This window comes from Solanum tuberosum, unplaced genomic scaffold (assembly GCF_000226075.1).
Source record: "Solanum tuberosum cultivar DM 1-3 516 R44 unplaced genomic scaffold, SolTub_3.0 scf00174, whole genome shotgun sequence".
Taxonomy (NCBI): domain Eukaryota; kingdom Viridiplantae; phylum Streptophyta; class Magnoliopsida; order Solanales; family Solanaceae; genus Solanum; species Solanum tuberosum.
The window spans coordinates 462,699-483,976 of NW_006239103.1; the positions used below are offsets into that span (position 1 = coordinate 462,699).

Sequence of the window (21,278 nt, forward strand, 5' to 3'; positions counted from 1 at the left end):
GGTTTTCGAAAGAGGCATCTCCTATTCATATCAATTTAAGTTTTACTATCTTATATTTTGATTGACCTTTTCTTTAATCCAATAATGTTTAACACCTCCGACTCGGTCGATATTTCTATCTTTGGTCGACCGTGGATAAAAACATTATTCTATAAATAAAAATAATAGTTTGTGCGAAAGGAATTATTTTTTTAAAAAAATGTATGGCACTTTTTTATGGACAAATGAGTACAAACCAATCCAAAATATGGAGAAACGTGTTGATATTATTTTTTCATTCAATATCTAAAAAAAGATTGTGGGGTCTTGAACTATAAACAAAATTTAATAGAATAGGATTAGGATTTATAGGATTTATAAATATGTTATATGTGAATAGTTTCTTGATATATTGTTACTAATATTACTTATATCTATATAATAATATGATATTTTAGAGAATGTCCGCTCTTCCTCAATACGAAGGATGGATTCCATAGAGGATCAACAAAAACTTTGAAGGTAGAAATGAAAGTTAGAATGAATCTCATGCCTAGTCAACAAATAACAAAGTTAATTTTGCTTCAAAAGTATCTACGTTTTGTGGCCACGACCTTATGAAAAAAAAGCAAGAATAAGTAATCCTTGGTACAAATGATTTAAAGCACTTTATTACGCGTTGATAAAAAAAAATTACTTTAATCATTGAGCAACTATTGTAATTTTTTCATGTTTAACTTGGATTCTCTCACGAAGGAGTCTTAGCACGCCAAAAATCCTCTCTTAGACCATAATTTTTTATTATTTTTTTATTATTGCACGATATCAATATGTTATTTTTTGTGGTCAATTTTAAATAAAATATTACAAAATTCAACTTGATTTGATTGAACAAATGCGTCATGTTTATATTATTTTATAATTTAATAATATTACCATATCCAATTCAACAATATAATGATTTGTCAAAGCTAAATGAGAGGTCAAAATTGTAATGCTCACCACTAACAAGATATCAACAATATTTTAGTCCTATAAAATGTAGGACTCCTTATGGAAGTCCAGTAACAATGATTAAACCTCAAGTGTGTGTTTGATAATGAAAAAAGAAATTGTCACCAAAAATACTTTTGTATAGAAATTCGTTATATTTGGGAGTTAATTATATCTTATCTCGAAAGTTTCCTGAATTACAAAATTCTGAATTTTTCATTGCTCTCGAATGTATTCCTTGGTTGTCCGATACATTACTTAATCGGAGGGATATATCCGAAAAGGAATAGGGATGTATCCGAGAGGGAATTCTGTATTTTTTTCAAATGGTAGAAAATTTAAAAGATTATGATATCTAAGTTGTGTATTATATATATAAAAACGTTTATATTTTATGTTTGTTAAGTAAGCAAAAATATCATTCAAAGAACATTTATAAGGATAGCATATGGGGGTGGGGTAGTGTGGGGTTTGGGGACTAAAGAGGGGGGGGGGAGACTATTAACATGTAAATGCCACTTATGGAGCTTGCTCCAGTTTGTTCTATTATCTTTGCTAAATCCACATAGTTTCTAAAAGATTATCAATCTCGAGACACATTTCTTTCGATCTAACCAAAAGAAGTTCACAAATTCAATAACATTTTGAGTGAAATCCCAAAACGTGAAAGTTCACCAATACATACACTAAAAAAAGGGAAGATAAGAAGTAAAACTATATTATATAAATTTTATATTAAGTGGTGACAGCAGAAGTGCATATTAATCAGAACATCCTTTTTTGTCTCAATAGGCATGCTCTGACAGACAATAAGATCATATTGTAAGATAATACTTAAATAAAACAATCATGGTCTGCAAAAAAGATCACCATAACCAAAATCACAGGCATATTTTGTCTATTTGTGCATTTGCAATGTTACTTTCACATGCCAAGAGACAGACAACAAATAGTGGCAAATGACCTCAAAAACACGTTGTCAATTCAGACACACAATATGTATAAAGCTAACTTCTACTACTACTGTTTTATTATGTTGTCTTTTTTTGGTCCCATGCTTTTTTTGGTCCTATTCTTGATGTGAAATAGGATATGTCTCCTTAATGCCAATTCTTTTAGACAGATATTTTTGGATCAAACTATTGACGATAGTGACGTTTTAGAACAAACTATTAACTAAGGACATTTTTGTTCAATTTCATATCGTTTAAGAGCATTCTTGACCCTATTAGAACGATGAAGCTTTCTATATTCTTCACTGTTCCCACTTGGCTCCACCATATCTTCTGCAAATTTCACTTTCTTCTTCTCCTTCTTCTGATCTAAAAAAGGAACACAAAAAAACCATCAACAAACATATCGAAGATAATTTATACATCCTGACAGTATAAAAAAGAAATCACCATCAATAAATTTTAGCCTGCTATAACGCGTTTCTTGTTCAACATGGACATTTTCACTTTTTCCAGGAATTTTGTTCCGAAAAAGCTATTTGGACATAGAATTCACATCCCCCCTCCCTCTAAATCAGTCACAAAAGTTCAAAATCAACTCCAATATGTATTCATGTCCAAACACACTTGAGTCCACTTAAAAACAAATACTATTTTAAAAGAAATAAAAATCACAATTTTTATATCGAAACGTCCACTAAAGTGCTATTGTGCTAACATCATGATAATATTAGAAATTTAAACTGCTACTTCTGAAGTCAAAGTTTCTTGAAACAATACCAGGGATCTTTTCTGGCGATCTTGCAATTTGCTGAAAAACAAATAAAATGTAAGATTAGGGCATCTTTTACAGTGCAAAAATCAAGCAGTAGATAATTTTTAGCAAGAGCAGATTAAATACAGACTTGGGGATACTTCAAGATAGTCCAATCAAACAAATAGTCAAATTGAAAACCTGCAATGCATACAAAAATATTTTTGTTGTATAAGACTATAGAAATATAACTTGTTGTGCCAAAGAGATAATATAAAGGAGGAAACAGATCATGAAACAAAAAACATACCCTCACTAATGAAAAGGTGACGGAATAGCCTCTTCAGGTATGAGTAATCTGGCTTGTCCTCAAACTGTAATGATCGGCAATAATAAAAATATGATATGAATTCTGAGGGATAGGATTCGCAAAGCACCTGTTTAACAGAGACCAGCGGAATAGGTCGTTATGCAGTTTGATGAGAGATGGTATAATTTAGGACAGATATATTTGCAAGACCCAGCGAGGAGGTGCACTGACACCCCAGTGAGGAGGTGCGAGAGGCTGATTGTAGGGGGTAGGCGGAGGGGTAGAGGTAGGCTGAAAAAGTATTGGGGGGAGGTGATTAGACAGGATATGATGCAACTTCATATTACCAAGGACATGACTCTAGATAAGAAGCCGTGGAGGTCGCTTAAGCTTGTTAGTGCATGTCTTAGTACTAGTCGTACCATGTAGTTCTTGCCATATGTTGTTTACAATGTTTCGATTATCACACTATTTTGTTGTTGTTATTGTTTCTTTCTTGTAGACTTTACACTACTTTTTTTTTTTTATGACAAGGGAAACCTGCAGCCGCTACCCTTTGGGTGTGCACAGGGTAAAACCCCCGCTCCTATGCAATAGCTCGCAAACCACACAAGAGAGCTAACCCGCACTAGGCAAGCCCGGTGCAACTCGACCCAAAAGACAACCCCTTGCTTTCGCTGACAAGGGATTTCGAACTTGAGACCTCCAACTTGGAAGTCCCAAGCCCAAACCACTGGGTCACTCCGAAGGGTAGATTTTATACTACTTTCTTATTAATTGTTATGCTCTCTTCATTGTTTTTCTTCTTCTTTTACTTGGGTTTGTTGTACTTGAGCTGAGGGTCTAGCGGAAACATTCTCTCTACCTCCACGAGGTAGTGGTAAGGTCTGCATACAGTCTACCCTCCCCAGACCCCACTTAGTGGGATTTAACTAGGTATGTTGTTGTTGTTGAAATGTACATAAAGACACTACCTCTATAGGTGTAAGCATCTTCTTTTCAGTAATCTTGGCATATTTCTGCTTTTTGCCGTCAGCTTTCAGACCTTGCCATGGCAGACTAGAAAAGACAATTAAATATGCTAATTGTAAGAAACAAGTAATGCACATGGAAATAACCATACAGGCACCAAATATAAACATTATCTGTAATTTCCAAACCTTCCTCTCAAAAAATACATAAGCACATAACCAAGACACTCCAGATCGTCTCTTCTGCTTTGTTCTGCATACAAGGAAGAGAAGTAATTATGTAAAGTTTAAAATACTCTTAGGTGCTTCAGGTAATATCATCCTCACTTACCAACTCCAAGATGGGTGCTAACACTAGAATAACGAGCTGTTCCTGTGGGCCTTTTGTTTTCCCTGTCAAAGGAAGCAAAGTAAGTCGTTCAACAATCCATATTACACTCCAACCATCCACTCTAAACTCTACTAAAAATAAGGTCAAGGAAAGAAAAGCTTAAAAAGAATGCAGAACCTCCAAATTTGTTTCTTGATTTCAATATCAACTATTGAGAAGCTTGGAAGTGTATATAGAAGAGTCAGAAAGGAAAAGAACAAAATAAGAGAAGCATCTTAGCAGGAATGGAGTACCTTTTCATCCGCCTTTTTATTTCTCAATAACATAGTACACCATGTGCATTCAAAATCTACACAAATCTAATCAAACAAGACGGTTTTCCGTATCAATAAGGGCAGCTTTAATTTCTTTGGTTCAGCTTATGCAAAAGAGATCTTTGAAACAAATATTAAAAATCAGGGAAGGACATAACTAGGTTCGAGCAAAAGTTTAAATCCTCATTACTCCAAAAGGTCAAAAAATGAAGCTGCCAAAGAAACAATTGGAAAAAGATTCAACCTTCAGCTTCTCAAGCAATCGTCGTTACTAACACATTGTAGTGAATTGACCAATTATTAAATCACCTAAGCAAGTAATATTCCTTTTTAATTTCTAGAAATGGAAGACATATGAGATCTTTAAGGAACAGAAGAGGTTGATACCTGAATGGTATATGCTCATATGTCTCATGATCTCTGTATTTCTTGGCAAGAGCATAGTCAATTATGTATACCTGTTTTAACAAAATAGAACACCCAAAACTGACTTAGAGATGCATAGGTCATGTCATTGGAATTATTTTTCATCAGATTCATAAACTCGTTCTAGTGTAGATTAACAAAGGTACTACCGAGACAGGAAGCTGCTGATCAAGTAATTACAAAATGCTCATGTTTAGTAGCATCATACAAGATAGGATGACAGGTTCTCTGGCTAGGTCAGTTTGTTTATAAATTAAAGATTGGAGGAACTTTATCCTCCTTCCAGGTAGGAAATATTTCTTCCACTTGCAAGCTATGTCGCTCGGACTTTTCAAGAATGTCGACGGGTGCATATCAGATCCTTCAAAAGTAGTGCATTTTGAAGGATCCAACACGGGTGCGGCACCATTTTCGGAGAGTCCGAGCAACATAGCTTGCACGTGCCTAATTACCAGAATTTTGTTGGCAATTACTGGGTATGTTGTTGTTGTTTGTTGGCATCCCAAGCTCAAACATAAGCATTATGCTGGAAAACATAAACTAAAGAAAGAGGCGAATCTTTCAACATATTAAATGTGTCCAAGAATTTTAATTTTTACAATTTTTTTAATAGTACCAGTTCTAAAAAAATGTTTCCAAGAATATGCAACTGCACAATGCACAGGATTTTGAGCATTGTTCCGGGAAACTGAAAGAAATGCACACCTGGCTAGTTAGCTAGAGCTTACTTGGACAAGAATGTAAAGGTTCACATCACAGGGATCAACTTCATTGAGCCCTAAGAGAAGAGAATGGCAGAGGTGTACACGAGAGAGAAAGATAAGAAGTACGAGTTCTTGAGTGACATAAGGGAATATCCAAAAAAAGAATGTAACCCTTCCATCCCAAATTAAAGTTCTTTGTTCGAGCTCAACAAGCAGGCTACAATATGTCCAGCTCCACAAATGCTGGAGGAGCACTGTAACCCAAAACCCTAATAGATAACCAACTTGTCTAATTCCTCGGTGATTTAGTTCCCAAACAAGTAAGTGGAGAACTTTCCAGAATATCTAGGAAAAATAATCGGAGCATATAACTTTGTTGTCAACCATAGACATACATGTACACTTAGAGAACATATAATGAAGTGCACACCTGATTTGCTTTACGCCCTGTACCCATTAAGAAGGTTTCGGGCTTAATGTCACGGTGAAGAAATCCTCTTGAGTGCATATATTCAATCCTATTAATCTGCATCAGAGAATAAGTATCAGGCAACCAGCTGCAATAATTATGCTTTAATCAGTATATAATTTTGGCTATTTACCAATTGATCTGCCAGCATTAAAGCTGTCTTTAAAGTGAACCTCCTATTGCAATAGTTAAACAAGTCTTCCAAACTTGGCCCAAGAAGGTCAATAACCATGGCATTGTATTCACCTTCAACGCCAAACCACCGGACATTTGGAATTCCAGCTTGAAATAAGAAAATGATAAAAAAAATATTTAAAAAATCAGTTCAGCAAGAAAATATAACAGTCATCGAAATTCATGGGTAGAAGCTATCACTTACTTCCTCCTTGTAGAAGCCTATACAGCTTTGATTCATAATGAAGCTGAGGGTGTTCTGTTTTAGTTGATTCCTGCAAACCAAAAAATTAGATTCTGGAAACAGCAAAGCTAATGTACCAAAGAAGAAACCATAATACTAAACGTAGCACTAGAAACACACTCTGGACAGCTGGTGAGAAGCAAACCACATATGAAGTCCATAAATATATCACAATAGGATCCCCTACCAAACAAATATGCTGATCTTGAATAATTAAGCAAAATCAAGACTCGTCAGAAATAGAAGCTATATCCAGCAAATGCACACTAACAAACTAGAACCGAGAAAAGGGCCAAATAAACAATGTTACTCGAACATTCAGCCAAAATTGCAATGTTCATCTATCATATTTTAAGTTTTATATTATGAAAACTTATGATTCAAGAATAATCCTCTCATCTTCCAGTGAAAGAGTCATTCTTCTCAACTTTATTAGGTTGTTAAGTTTACTTAGTGAATGGCTCAATCTTAAGACAATTGACAGCAAATTATGGAGTGAATTTTCAGCTTCCGCAAAACTAACTTTTTTAATTTTATTCAATTCCAGTGAAAGGCTAAATCTCTAACACAATTGACACCATGTTAATGTGGTGAACTTCCAGCTTCAGCTAATCAACATACTCACCAGCTTCACAGCAACTTCTTCTTCAGTTTGCACATTTATCCCTGATACAAAAAAACAAAACTCAAGGTCAACTCAAACCCCATAACAGAAAAGTTGAGCTACAATTGAAATTAACAACAATCAGAAATACACCTGGAGATTACCCAAATAAAGTTCCGCAAAATATCCTTTACCGACCTTCCGACCCAATTTATACGTGCCACCAACCACATGATCCATGGTCAAAGATTGAATAAATGATAACAACACCAAACGAGAATGAGAGTTGGAAAATCTCAAGCCTAGTCAGCAAATAACAAAGTTAATTTCACCTCACAATTCTCTGTGTTCCAGGGCCATGGCCTTACGAAAGGATGAGCAAGAGTAAGGAACAATCAACACAGATGGCCTGAATTCATGAGAAACTACTTCAGTTAGACAGGGAAATTGCTGTGATTTTCATGTATAGCTTGAATTCTCCAATGAAGAGAGTCTAAGCACACCAAAATTCCTCTCTTAGTATATAATTTTGAATGTTTCATAATTGCACAATATCAATATGTTTTTTTTGGATCAATTTGAAATAAAATATCACAAAATTAAACTTGGTTTTATTGAACAAGTGCATCATGCTTATATTATTTTAATATACCATAGTCAACTCATCAATTTTTAATGAGTTTACTTTTTGTAGTGTCTTACCCAGATAACATGAATTTGTCAAAGCTGGTTGAGAGGTTAAAATTGAAATGTTCTCCACTAAGAAGATATCAAGAACTTTTTTTTCCTTCTTTTTTTTTTTCTTGAAGAAGAATTATGTAGATCAAGTAATCATCTTGTCATTTTCTTTTTATAAACGTAGTGTCCGAGCCAACTTGCGCGCACCTCGACTAATTCAATGGAATACCTATCACCTCCCACCAGCAACAAGTGTCAGGTAACTCTGGCCCCAAGGCTAGAACATATGAGAAGAAATAAATATCATGATGCTTGATTCAAGCTTTAGTTCTACAGCCTCCTTAAAGCATCATGATATTTATTTGCACTATCAAGATGTGACAAGTACTTTGCATGTTCAGATTGTAGCATGGTGCCGCATGTTATCATCTGCGTAAAAGACTTACAGTTCTTGCAGCTTGACCAGATATCTAGCAAGCAATTTAGAAGAGGAATGAATCTTTGCTAGAATTGGTGAGAGCTCCTAAACTTTTCAGCAACAAGGAAGTGCAACGAATGTAATGAAGCGGTCCTGAAAAGAAAGAAAAACCACCTTCTGACCATTCAGAAGTTCCATATCTTACCCTGCAGAAGTGTCTAACAATACATAATCATATCCACAAAGGTAGCTTCTAAATGACAAAGATAGCACTACATTTGACACCACAACTTCTCTTTTTCAGGTTGCACAAAATATTCTAAAGTCCCAGAAAAAATTATAATTTACAGGAAAAAATTTAAAGTTATAAGTCAAGTTCCAAGAATCCTCCTCACTTGTATATGACCTTGCGGAATTCCAAAATTCCATCACCAACGAAGGCACAACAGCCATAAGCTCAAGAATATTACAGCTTCAAGGTCTCTAACCTTTTGTAACACCAAGAGAAATTGAAAGTTCACATCAGGACATTTATCCAGTTTGCTAGCTTAATGGATTGATGATATCCATGCCTCCAATACCATACAGTTGAACAGCGTTCGGAAGACCGCGTAACTTTCATATCAAAGCACTGAGGAACGATCTCTAGATTTTCTCATAAAATGTGAAATACTAGAGACCGTCTGAACACCTATATAATCTGTCATTTCCTAGAAACCTTCCCATATGTATTTTCCCCTTTTATTGCTTATAATAAAGCCCTTTATGCTACATTATGGATACAAATCCATAGTTACCATCACCAGTAGTCTCCACATGAACAATTCCCATCTTTGAAAAGGTGAAATCGACTATTATCTCTAACAATTATATCTCTCCCCAGAATTTTGGATATGAACTTTATGGCTGTGTGACAGTCTATGCATACACGGAGATTCTTAATTATGCGAATGGTTGTCCCAGCAGGTGTACTAATAATGCCGAAAGCTATCGCAAGCCGTTCACTATGAGTATACAGCAAATCACTCTTTTGCTCCTCATCAACATCATGTAGTGCCTCACTAATCTGAGGAACGTAACCTTCTTGTTTCAAGCGTTCATAAAGATCTCTTAGTGCTACATGTATCTGATCATAACATGGGTGAGATATGTCTCCCGAGACAAAAGCATGCACCTGGTTCCTAACTTCTATCCAGCTGCAAGCTGGTGGTTTTCTCATTCCTTTCTTCTTCATATTAGTTCTTAATTTTGATGCATCGTTCCATCTCCCAGCTGCTGAATACATATTTGACAAGAGCAGATAAGGTCCCATGTTCCCAGGATCAGCTGTAGTCATTTCTTTGGCAACTTTTTCAGCCAGTTCAACATTTTTGTGAACTCGGCAAGCTGATAGCAGCGTAGCCCAAATACTCCCGGTGGGCTTTATAGGCATGTCATTGATAAATTTATAAGCTTCCATTAATCTTCCAGCACGACCAAGAAGATCTGCAATAGAAGTATAGTGCTCGAGGTCAGGAGAAACACCATATCTGCTCATACTTGTAAAATAATTCCAACCTTCATCAACCAAACCAGCATGGCTGCAAGCAGTTAAAATAGCTAGATAAGCCACAGCATTGGGCTTTATCTTATCATGTTGCATATTTTCAAAAAGAATAGTGGCCTCGCGGGCATGACCATTCAATGCATACCCCATGATTATGGCCGTCCATGAAACTGAATCGTGTATCTCCATCTTATCAAAAATCCATCTAGCAGTCATTATCTTCCCACATTTGGCATACATGTCCACAAGTGAGCTAGCTATATACATGTTTTGAGCAAACCCCACTCTTATTATGTATGCATGGAGCTGTTTCCCCAGATGTAGTGTTGTCAAATGAGCACAGGCAGGCAGTATAGCTGAGAAAGAAACTTCCACAGGCTTGACATTAGCTGCTAACATCTGCCTAAACAGTCCCAGCCCTTCATCAAAAGTACCATTTTGCACACATCCTGCTATTATTGAGTTCCATGAAACGTCATCCTTTTCTGATAATAAATTAAACACCCTATAAGAATCCTCAACCCTGGTACAAGTTGCGTACATATCAATTAAACTACTCCCAATAAACTCATCTTTGTCAAACCCGTGTCTAATTGCATAACCATGAATCTCTTTTCCCTTTAAGACATCTACATGCCTCGCAAAGACAGGAAGGACACTTGACAAAGTAAAACAGTCAGGCTTCAAATAGGCATTGCTCATCTCCCTTAACCTTTCCAGAGCTTCTTCATACAACCCACTTTGTACATTTCCACCAATCACAGTATTCCACGACACAACATCTTTATCTGGCATCATTTGAAAAATCTTACTCACACTATCTAATCCTTTAGCATTTTTCACTCTCCTTCCACTTAAAGGCTCAAAATGACTTTTTTCACTCCTTATCAACTCATTTCTCAGAATTCCAATATCAGAATCTTGAGCCAAACTACTTCTACGACTATAAACGCGATCAGACTGGGGAATTTCATCAAACACATGATAGTCATGCGATGAAACCTGCAATTTTGCATACATATTCATGAGTGCATTCCCAGTATAAAGATCAGATTCCATACCAAACCTGATAACACAACCATGAACAGACTCACCAACCCTCAATTCCTTCAAATGGGTACATGCTCTTACAACAGAAGGGAAAACATCACTACCTGGCAACTTTCCCCAACCCCTCATTTCAACAAAACAAGCTAAAGAATCACGAAAATAACCATGACAAGAGTAACACCTGACAACAGATTTCCAAGCTTTAGTGGGTACATAACGAAAGTTGTTAAAAACTTCTAAAGACTCTTTAAGAAGGTTAAGGTCAGAGTAAATGCCAAGAATGATGGTGGCAAGTGAAACAGACCTTGACCCTCTTGTTTTCACTATTTGGGCATGGAGTTGCTTAGCTTGTGACTTTGTTTTGATGGAAGATGGGTTCCTTAAAAGAGTTTTGACAAGATTTTCTCTGGAAGATTCCATTTTTAGCTCAATGGGATCGTCAATTACTTCGTTGAAAAGCTCATCAGAAAGATTATTTGAGAATGTGATGTTGTGTTTCAATGGTGATTCTCATTCAACAGTAAAAATGGAGTCTTTGTTGGGATTTACAATCAGCTGTTTCTGTAACAAGAAGAACAGAGAAGGGGAAGGAGAGTTCCAATGGAAAAAATGAGGTGTACTTCAAATATTTGGGGTAAGTTTAAAATATTCTTTCAAATTTATAAATGAGAGAAATCGAAAATATGAACTTGACGTGAATTATTAGTTTCATTCTCGAACTATCGACAATCTTAAAAACATTCTTCTATTTGACTAATTGAACATAACTACACTCCGATTTGCCACATAGTATGTATAGCAAATGGTTACAAACTCTTGTAGGACCGTGAGACTCTTAATAAAAAATCGAGAGAAGTATTGAAAACACATCTAAACTTTGTGAGAATTTAGGGTGTATTTCAATCATGTTTCAAGATCGATGGTGTATTTTAGTTCAAAGCCATAATTTTAAATACGGAAAAGGCTCAAAACTACACTTGAACTATCGGAAATAGCTCACATTTACCCTTAAACTATATTCTGGCTCAAAATTACCCTTCCGTCAAACTATTGGGTCATAAATACCCTTCTAATTAACAGAAATATGTTAACTGCCACATGGACACCACATAAGCACCAAACAACTCCCACCTCCACACAGACTAATAAGATCCATAATTACTAGTTTTCCCCTCATTTCACCCATTTCCCATTACTAGTTTTCCCCTAATTTCTCTTAAGATACGACTTCACCCATTTCACCTCATTTTCGCTTTAGGGTTTCACAAATTTCCCCTCATTTCGCGATTGGGTTTCAAAATTGATTTCGCGGTGGTTCTAGGTTAAGAAACTATTTCACCCCTTTCGAAACCCTAACAGCGAAGTGAAGAAAGGGGTGAAATAGTTTCTTAACCTAGAACCGCCGCGAAATCAACTTTGAAACCCAACCGCGAAATGAGGGGAAATCTGTGAAACCCTACAGCGAAAATGAGGGGAAATGGGTGAAATCGTATCTTTAAGAGAAATGAGGGGAAAACTAGTAATTAGGGATCTCATTAGTCTATATGGAGGTGGGAGTTGTTTGGTGCTTATGTGACGTCCATGTGGCACTTACAAGCTTCTGTTAATTAGAAGGGTATTTATGACTCAATAGTTTGACGGAAGGGTAATTTTGAGCCAGAATATAGTTTAAGGGTATTTGTGAGCTATTTTTGATAGTTCAAGGGTAGTTTTGAGCCTTTTTCGTTTTAAATACAATAAAAGAAGAACCATATATTCTCTTATTTCAATTTACCTAACATATTTTGAATAATTTAATTTTGATCATGAATTCATATATAGAATTGTTAAACTCTTTGAAACAAATTACGTATTTGAGAACTTCATTAAAAGTATTATAAATTATAATAATTAACAATTCATATAAAAATTACTATCAGAAACGACTCTATTTGAATCTCAAAATTCGAAAGACAGAGAGGGAGGGAGAGTATATGCTAAAGGGTAATCCAAAGTTTAGGTGTCTTGCAAGTAGACTAAAAAAAGTAACAATAATTAAGCAACTTGGCCTATGTACTCATTGTTTAACTTTATCCTCTTGTTGGTTTGAATTAATCAATTATATTGTAAATTAAACAACTCAAATGTGCAGTTAGCAGCCTTGCAAATTGCTGTTATATTATTCACCAGTGTAGTTGTTATTTGACTAAAATAAAACATTTCCCATTGCTTTATTAGTAGTATAAAAGTAAAGAAATTAACTCCAAAAATTGTGAAACAGAACAATAATGTCTTCCTCTTCAGAATCAAATCTTGTCAACTATGGCTTCCTTATTATCAGTGCAATTTTGTCTATCATCTTCATTAGTTCCATCAAATCTATCATCAATGTCATCAAAGATAGATTACATCATTCCCATAATCAAGGTTAAGAATCTCTCTTTTGTAGTAATCATAGTTAAGTTTTTTGTCTTGCTAGAGCATCAAATTGTTGATATGTAGTTTCTAGTGTTCTAAATCCTAGTAAGTAGTGTAGATCCCGAGCAGAGGCGGATCTAGGAGGGGGCGATGGTGTTACAAAAAGTTACACGGTATATATAAGATATATTTATAGAGGTCTAGTTACTATTTTTTTATTTTTCGAACCCCTTAGTGAATTTTTCTTATTTTTTGAACCCCATAGTGAAAATCATGGATCCGCCGTTGAAGCAACAATAGAAATTGAAGAAGAACAACAACAACATACCCAGTGAAATTCCACTAAGTGGGTCTGGGGGTAGAGCGTGCGCAGGCTTTACCACTACCTCATGGAGGTAGAGAGGTTGTTTCTGAAAGACTCTCGGTTCAAGTGCATCAAACTCAAGAAAAAGAAAAAGGAAAAGAAAACAATGAAAAAAGCATAGCAGTTTTAAAAAAAAAAGTAGTGTAAAGTCTATAAGAAAGAACTAAATTGAAGAACCTAGTCTTTTTATCATAGTGTTGATATGTGACTTCAGTCGTTATGATCTAAATCGACTTATTAGTGCATGGGACATGATATGATCCTGTTGATTTATGCGTGTTAGCTTGATGAAAACTGTTGAATTGTGTGATCATATCATCTAAAAACTTAAGTTGTTAGAGAGAAAACACTTCTATTTACTTACTTACGTCTTCAATGTTGTTTCTTTGATAATGCAGCTAATAAAGAAGGAGAGTCAAATGAATCTCCTCCTCAAGAAGTTGTACCAATTGATGTACGTGCAGACATGTCCTTGGATGAGATAAATATACTGACTGATAACTTCGCGGAGAAAGGTCTTATTGCTGAGGGATCCTATGGCCGCGTTTATGGTGCTACATTGAGCAATGGACAGCAAGTAGCAATAAAGCAATTGGATACTGATTCTTCTTCAGAATCAGATCCTGTCTTCGCAGACCAGGTGAGTCGTGTGTGTTCGAGTACTACTATTTTGGGACAAACAGAACAATGTCTCGAAATGTTTTAATCTCCTTCTTATATATACAGGTACAAATGGTGTCAGGACTTAAACATGAGCATTTTGTGACTCTGTTAGGTTATTGCTTAGAAGCAAATAATCGAATCTTGGTTTACGAGTCTGCAACCATGGGCACATTGCATGATGTATTACATGGTACGTCGATAGTTCATTCAGGTTCAGACCTAGCAATTGTATTGGATCATTAGTGTTTATTGGATGTTCTGTTTGTATAGGTAAAAAAGGAGTAGAAAATGCTGAGCCTGGTTTAGTTCTTACCTGGAATCAGAGAGTTAAAATTGCTTGTGGTGTAGCTAGTGGCCTTGAATATCTACACAAACATGATAAACCAATTATTCATCGCGATGTCAGATCTAGCAATGTACTACTGTTTGATGATTTTACCGCGAAAGTTGCTGATTTCGACTTAACAAATCAGTCTTCAGAGGATTCCACTAGAGTTGAGGAGAGTTATGGTTACCATGGTCCAGAGTAAGCCTTTTGCATTGTTAACCTTAACCTAACATGTTCTCATTTATCCTCCATTGTGACTCGAACCCTCAACTTACTGGGAAAATCGTGTCATAATAAGATGTTAATTAATTTATGGTACAGGTATGCCTTGGGAGAAAAGATAACAGACAGAAGTGATGTTTATAGTTTTGCTGTTGTTCTCTTAGAGCTGTTGACAGGAAGGAAGGCAGTTGATTATACAATGCCTGAAGGGAAACAAAGTCTTGTTACATGGGTAGATTCTCTTAATCCTACCTAATAATTGTTAGTTACGTTGTTCGAACTCTTCAAAAATGTTGACAGGTTCATCTCATCTGAACTAAATTTGAAAGTAGTGCACTTTTGGAGGATCCAGTACGGGTAGTGACAACATTTTTGAAGAGTCCGAGCAATATAGAATTGTTAGTTATGTTTATCTCTCTTTTGTGCCTCTAATATACTGATTCATCTTCAATGCAGGCAACTCCACTATTAAGTGATGATAAAGTTCAAGAGTGTGTTGATCCAAAACTAAATAATGAGTACCCTCCAAGGGCAGTTGCTAAGGTTTTCTTCTTAATTTTTTATATTTGAACAAATTCTTGTAAAGCAAAAAGGGACTAGTTTTTTCTCTCATTATGTAACCACTATTTGGCTATTCCTTTCTCAGGTGGCAGCTCTTGTAGGACTTTGTATTCAAGAAGAGCCAGCTTTCAGACCAAACATGTCAATTATGGTCAAGGCACTGCAGCCACTTCTCAACGCGGACTAAACCAGGATCAGTGCCTTATTCTACAACATTATTGAAACAAACAGACAGAGGTGGATTCAGGATTTAAAGTTTATGAATTTCTTATTAACAGATACTGTGGATCCGCCCTCGCAAGCATGGGCTAACTTTCAATATCAACAAGGTTGTGGTACAAGTCAAGGATTCTGGTACTAGCAGATATAATGTTGTTTCTGTTCATGTCTTTTTATACAAGTTGAAACCATTTCAAAATTTTGCTGTAACCCAAATTTTTCTTCTTTTTTTTTGTATTATAAGAAAGATACTTGGACAAAAGTTTTTTATGTTTTTGCTGAAAAGGATGTTGTACTTCCATTTATTATTTACATAAGCTGGGAGTTGAAAGTGTGATTACAAGTAGGGATTGTTGGTGATATATTATTTCTTTTAGATTTTGCACAGTTATAACATATGTTCACTAATTATTGAAATGTAGGTCGATAAGTGTAGTCTCATACGTGGGATTTGGAGAGGATAGGATATACGCCAACTCTACCCCACCTTTGTAGGGTAAAAAGATTGTTTTCGATAAACACTCACAACTCTGAGAATTTCTTTTTTTCTTTTTATAACCATAGTTTTTGAATCCAAACCTCGACTAATTCCACGGAACACCTGTTATATTCCCAGAGATATTCTTGTTCTCCATTCTTCTATCATCTTTGTTGAAAGAAAGCAAAAGCAGACAAATAAAGGTAGTTTCCCTGATAGTTGAGATGACCAAAGATCCATGATAGAAAAAACCAGCAAGAACATTCATCTTTAGAGAATGGGGCTATTGAAAGAAATAAACCCAAATTTGAAGAGATTACAAGAACAAGGTCACAAGTTTCTGCAGCTTAGAGAGTAAGCAAAATTACAAACTAGCAACAAAAAGAATGATATATGTACTTCCAAGAAATAATTTACACAAAACAAGCACAAACTATGAACCAAGGCAGTTACACCAGAATTTGCAAAACTGCCTTCGTCGTGAATACTTTACTTACACTTGGAACACACCTAGGTTAAAAAACACAACAACGAAAGCTATTGACTTGACGAGGGGTTTGTGTTGCCCCTGTTTGCTTTGGTTTGGCTATGGTCATGAAGTTATTAACAGATTAGTATTGGATGTAGCTATAGTTGTTCAGCCTGCTTTGAGGATTCCAAGTGTGGAGGTAAGAGATTAAGGAAACTTCCATGAGCCTGTTGAGAGTCGGTGGCTTCTGAATCCTCACCTACAAACATATGAAAATACATATATTAGCATGTTTCTTCTTGCCAACTATATCATATACCCTCTGTCATGACTCATAAGAGATGAATAGTAGGAAGAAAAACGAGAAAGAACAAATGAAAGAGATGGACAAGATGCTGTTAAGGTATTGCAAACAGAACGTCAACCAATAATCAAATCATTTTCTTGAAAGCAGATTGATAGCATGAGTTGAGCTTAAATGAAATACTGAGGATTCATATAGTAGCCGACCCAACTTGTTGGGGACTGAGGCGTAGATGTTTTCTTAAAAATGGATAGTAACATCCACTGTTTCAAGCCTCCGGGCTTAAGTCATAGGTTCGAGCCTTGCACCATGCAAACTAAGCCTGGTATTTAAGCGGCGAAGGGTAGAGAGATGAACCCATTATCCCCGAGTTTTAAAGGCTGTGGTTGGTCCTTCACGGATTTCTCAGTCATCAATAAGATATCTGCTGTTACCTTCTGACAAATTACCACCATGATGGGAAATTCAAAAAAAATCTCTTCACCTCCAACTCTTTAAAATCTATCTACATAAAGGACGGTGATGCTCAATCCAGTATAAGTTGCAACTCATTTCCTGGGATAAGGTTTCCTGAAAATGACTACGACTCGAGCAAGTGAAGACATGGCACTATTATTACCGTTCCTTGGTTATTGCATCTCTTTTTCTAGGGAGCAATGTTTAAAGAAGTAATAATTCCAGTCTACAATAGTACTATGAAAACCGGAATAATTTTAAAAAGGAAGACAGATATCCTACTGAAAAGTGACTTCACAGTTGGCCTCTTAGCTTTGTTGCTCTTCTTCTTCAATTCAGCTGAAAAACAGAAATAAACGTTTCAAAACAAACACAAACTGAAAATTACAAATAAGATAAATGGAATAATTATAATCTACTGCAAGGAAAAGATAAGTACCCATTTGAGAAACATCATTATCATTCACAATCTCAAAGTTTTTATAAGTGTAACCCATAAAGTTGACATCCTTTGAGGAGAGCATCTGTAACAACAAACAAAAGGGTCAAAACAGGGTTCAACACTGACAGGAATCTTATGAGTGCATGATGAAAACGACAATAGAAGTTGATGAACCAAATTAGCAGATGATAAATAGCAAAATGAAACATTTTCTCTTTATCTTTTTCCGAGGTGGAAAAAAACACATTTTCCTCTTGCTCAATACTGAAACAGTTCTATACACAAATTTGTTACCAAACTAGTTCCTGATAAAGGAGGCAGCATCTTCCCTATCAACTGGCTTTTACCCTTTATCCTTTACAATGCCTCAGAAGTAGTTAAACTACATGGATTTTTTCAATTTGGAAACAGAAAAAACAACCGTATACTTAATTCTGCAAAACTACAGAATTTACCTTACCAAAAAACCAGCACCTTTGTCTGCTCACTAGCAGCTCAATAAACAGATATATCTGTTTTGATCTCACTGCCAATTCGGTTCAATTGTCACATAGAGAAGTAGTAAACAGGAATTCTAATTTGTCATCTAGAAATTGTATTTGGGCTATGATAAGTATACAAAGCAAACGGCTACTCCCAGAGAACTAGCAAAAATTCAAGTTTGCATATGCACAGTGAAGTTAGAATAAAGACCATATAAATGGTTCCTATCAGCTGATTATTCAATCGCAGAATGCATTACTGGATGCCCCTATGAATTATAAAAAGTAGTAAGCAGTTTACAAAATCATCTCTATCAGTTGATTATTCAAATGCAGAATGACAGAGTTAACCTCACTTCAACATGCACCTATAAATTATGAATTCACCAGCAGTTTATTGGTACTAACCTTCCTCCATGGACCTGATTTTGCTGCTGTTGGAATTTGATTGTCGCCCTGCAAACCAAATTTGCAAAAGACAAACAAGCAAATAAGAATTGCACCAAAAGGGTTACAGTAGCACTGATGGGGAAAACAAGACTGAGCAGCGACCCGCATACCTCTTCAAACTTCTCAAAATTCTGAGTATCCAACTCGCCATTAACTTCTGGAATAAATGCAGCTTTCATTTGATAAAGTTTATCCCATTCAACGCCTTTGAACCATGGGTGAGCCTGAAGGACAGTTAACCAATTAAATTTGTTCAAGTTCAATCCCATTCCATGTGTTCACGAGATTTCACATTGAATACACCAAGTACCTTTATTTCATCAGCACCTCTGGTCCCAAGTCTCTGCTCTACATTACACAAGAGCTTACATATGAGATCTTTTGCTTCTGGAGACAGTTTTGCCTCTTCAGGAAATTTAAGATGAGTCCGCCAATTTACTATCTGTAACAAGACAAAAGTTAATTGTCAACAACAAAGAATCACAATGGAACTTGAAGTTGGAAAGCTACAACATTTGATGCAAATATTCCAAGTTTTCACCAAAGGTTATATACTTTATAATTGATGCAATAGAGCTGATCCAGTGTGGCATTTCAATAGTTGAAAAGTGTGAGAAGAGCAAGATTAAATCAGCACGAAGAAAACGCTTAGAAGTCATCTTGGGCAAATGTTGCTAAATGCAATAATCATGCTTAGAGAACATGACAGATTTTTTTGGACCTTACCTCTATGTCACAGTGAAATGGCTATGGATGTCAAACAAGAACATATAGGTACCAAGATCCAATCACTGAATAGTAATTGAACCTCTCTTCTTGTAGTTTAAAATTGGTCATGTAGCAAATCCATTTAACTCATGTGCCTAGAAAGATGTCGGGCTATTAGTAGGATGAGCAGGGGAAAAGCGACCGGTCCCGATGAGATCCCGGTGGAGTTTTGGAAGAGCACGGACAAGGCAAGCATAGAGTGGTTAACCGGGTTGTTTAATGTTATTCTTAAGACAGCAAAGATGCCTGATGAATGGAGATGGAGTACAATGGTTCCGTTGTATAAAAACAAGGGTGATATCCAAAACTGTAACAACTATAGGGGTATCAAATTGCTAAGCCATACTATGAAGATTTGGGAGAGAGTGGTGGAGATGAGGGTGAGAAGAGGGGTGTCCATCTCTGAGAATCAGTTTGGATTCATGCCGGGACGATCGACTACCGAAGCCATCCATCTGATGCGAAGACTGGTAGAAAAATATAGAGAAAGGAAGAGAGACCTTCATATGGTGTTTATTGACCTTGAAAAGGCATATGACAAGGTGCCAAGGAATGTCCTCTGGAGGTGCTTGGAGGCTAAAGGTGTCCCGATGATTTATATTAGGGCGATAAAGGACATGTACGGTGGAGCCAAGACTCGGGTTAGAACGGTTGGAGGAGACTCGGAACATTTCCCAGTTGAGATGGGGTTGCACCAGGGATCAGTCCTTAGCCCTTTTCTATTTGCTTTGGTGATGGATGAGTTGACGCGGTCCGTTCAGGAGAATGTCCCATGGTGTATGTTATTTGCGGATGACATAGTACTGATTGATGAGACGCGGGACAGAGTTAATGCGAGGTTGGAGGTGTGGAGACAAACGCTGGAGTCCAAAGGGTTCAGGTTGAGTAGGACCAAAACAGAATATTTGGGGTGCAAATTCAGTGATGCATTGGATGAGGCAGATGTGGATGTGAGACTTGCCACACAGATCATTCCTAAGAAAGAAAGTTTTAAGTATCTTGGGTCTGTAATCCAAGAAAGTGGTGACATCGACGATGATGTCACACATCGCATTGGGGCTGCTTGGATGAAATGGAGGCTTGCCTCTGGAGTCTTGTGTGATAAGAAAATCCCGCCTAAACTTAAAGGTAAGTTCTACAGAGTGGTAGTTCGCATTGGATGAGGCAAATGTGGATGTGAGACTTGCCACACAGATCATTCCTAAGAAAGAAAGTTTTAAGTATCTTGGGTCTGTAATCCAAGGGAGTGGCGACATCGATGATGATGTCACACATCGTATTGGGGTTGCTTGGATGAAATGGAGGCTTGCCTCTGGAGTCTTGTGTGATAAGAAAATCCCGCCTAAACTTAAAGGTAAGTTCTACAGAGTGGTAGTTAGACCGGCCTTGTTGTATGGAGCGGAGTGTTGGCCAGTCAAGAACTCACATGTTCAGAAAATGCATGTTGCGGAGATGAGGATGTTGAGATGGATGTGTGGGCACACTAGGAGCGATAAGATTAGGAATGAGGTTATCCGGGAGAAGGTGGGAGTGGCCTCTGTGGTGGACAAGCTGAGGGAAGCGAGACTGAGATGGTTTGGACATGTGAAGAGACGGGGCGCAGACGCCCCAGTGAGGAGGTGCGAGGGGCTGGTAGTAGAGGGTACGCGGAGGGGTAGAGGTAGGCCCAAGAAGTATTGGGGAGAGGTGATTAGACAGGACTTGGCCCAGCTACACATTACCGAGGACATGACTCTAGATAGGAAGGAGTGGAGGTC

At 36.7% G+C, this 21,278-nt stretch overlaps 4 protein-coding genes across 6 annotated transcripts in view; 1 reads left to right on the plus strand and 3 right to left on the minus strand.

Annotated features, from left to right (window-relative positions):
• Window positions 1-1,838: 1,838 nt before the first annotated feature.
• On the minus strand, window positions 1,839-7,486 carry LOC102584967 (casein kinase I isoform delta-like). The gene is made up of 13 exons (XM_006354412.2): window positions 7,391-7,486; window positions 7,248-7,288; window positions 6,584-6,653; window positions 6,338-6,486; window positions 6,166-6,261; window positions 4,993-5,063; window positions 4,292-4,353; window positions 4,150-4,213; window positions 3,964-4,048; window positions 2,990-3,116; window positions 2,831-2,880; window positions 2,706-2,736; window positions 1,839-2,294 (listed from the first exon to the last, which is right to left on the minus strand). Exons 1-13 carry the CDS (start codon window positions 7,464-7,466, stop codon window positions 2,149-2,151), a joined length of 1,068 nt encoding a protein of 355 aa, XP_006354474.1. The 5' UTR covers window positions 7,467-7,486; the 3' UTR covers window positions 1,839-2,148.
• Window positions 7,487-9,102: 1,616 nt separating this feature from the next.
• LOC102584647 (putative pentatricopeptide repeat-containing protein At3g23330) lies at window positions 9,103-11,532 on the minus strand. The gene has a single exon (XM_006354411.2). The coding sequence runs from the start codon at window positions 11,336-11,338 to the stop codon at window positions 9,122-9,124; it is 2,217 nt and encodes a 738-aa protein (XP_006354473.1). The 5' UTR covers window positions 11,339-11,532; the 3' UTR covers window positions 9,103-9,121.
• Window positions 11,533-13,131: 1,599 nt separating this feature from the next.
• On the plus strand, window positions 13,132-16,015 carry LOC102585511 (probable protein kinase At2g41970). The gene is made up of 7 exons (XM_006354414.2): window positions 13,132-13,324; window positions 14,078-14,319; window positions 14,406-14,532; window positions 14,613-14,868; window positions 14,992-15,124; window positions 15,349-15,435; window positions 15,539-16,015. The coding sequence occupies exons 1-7, from the start codon at window positions 13,186-13,188 to the stop codon at window positions 15,638-15,640; spliced, it is 1,086 nt and encodes a 361-aa protein (XP_006354476.1). The 5' UTR covers window positions 13,132-13,185; the 3' UTR covers window positions 15,641-16,015.
• A 377-nt stretch (window positions 16,016-16,392) lies between these two features.
• Window positions 16,393-21,278, minus strand: part of LOC102585843 (serine/threonine-protein kinase tricorner) — a 14,664-nt gene continuing 9,778 nt past the window's right edge. For all 3 annotated transcript variants that reach the window (XM_006354417.2, XM_006354415.2, XM_006354416.2), the window contains 6 exons: window positions 19,064-19,195; window positions 18,864-18,977; window positions 18,712-18,759; window positions 17,819-17,903; window positions 17,662-17,718; window positions 16,393-16,878 (listed from right to left, as the gene is read on the minus strand). In XM_006354417.2, the coding sequence (XP_006354479.1) occupies window positions 16,778-16,878; window positions 17,662-17,718; window positions 17,819-17,903; window positions 18,712-18,759; window positions 18,864-18,977; window positions 19,064-19,195 (537 nt within the window). In that variant the 3' untranslated portion in view covers window positions 16,393-16,777. The remainder of the gene's footprint in view (window positions 16,879-17,661; window positions 17,719-17,818; window positions 17,904-18,711; window positions 18,760-18,863; window positions 18,978-19,063; window positions 19,196-21,278) is intronic.

Excerpts from the sequence above, each read along its gene's own strand:
- LOC102584647 (XM_006354411.2), bottom strand. The coding sequence starts at position 11,338 with ATGGAATCTTCCAGAGAAAATCTTGTCAAAACTCTTTTAAGGAACCCA.
- LOC102584967 (XM_006354412.2), bottom strand. The coding sequence starts at position 7,466 with ATGGATCATGTGGTTGGTGGCACGTATAAATTGGGTCGGAAGGTCGGT. Across the intron at positions 6,487-6,583 it reads TAGGCTTCTACAAGGAGGAA|CTGGAATTCCAAATGTCCGG; the intron begins GTAAGTGATAGC and ends TCTTATTTCAAG. Across the intron at positions 4,049-4,149 it reads ATGTATTTTTTGAGAGGAAG|TCTGCCATGGCAAGGTCTGA; the intron begins GTTTGGAAATTA and ends TGTCTTTTCTAG.
- LOC102585511 (XM_006354414.2), top strand. The coding sequence starts at position 13,186 with ATGTCTTCCTCTTCAGAATCAAATCTTGTCAACTATGGCTTCCTTATT. Across the intron at positions 14,533-14,612 it reads ATTGCATGATGTATTACATG|GTAAAAAAGGAGTAGAAAAT; the intron begins GTACGTCGATAG and ends CTGTTTGTATAG. Across the intron at positions 14,869-14,991 it reads TATGGTTACCATGGTCCAGA|GTATGCCTTGGGAGAAAAGA; the intron begins GTAAGCCTTTTG and ends TTTATGGTACAG.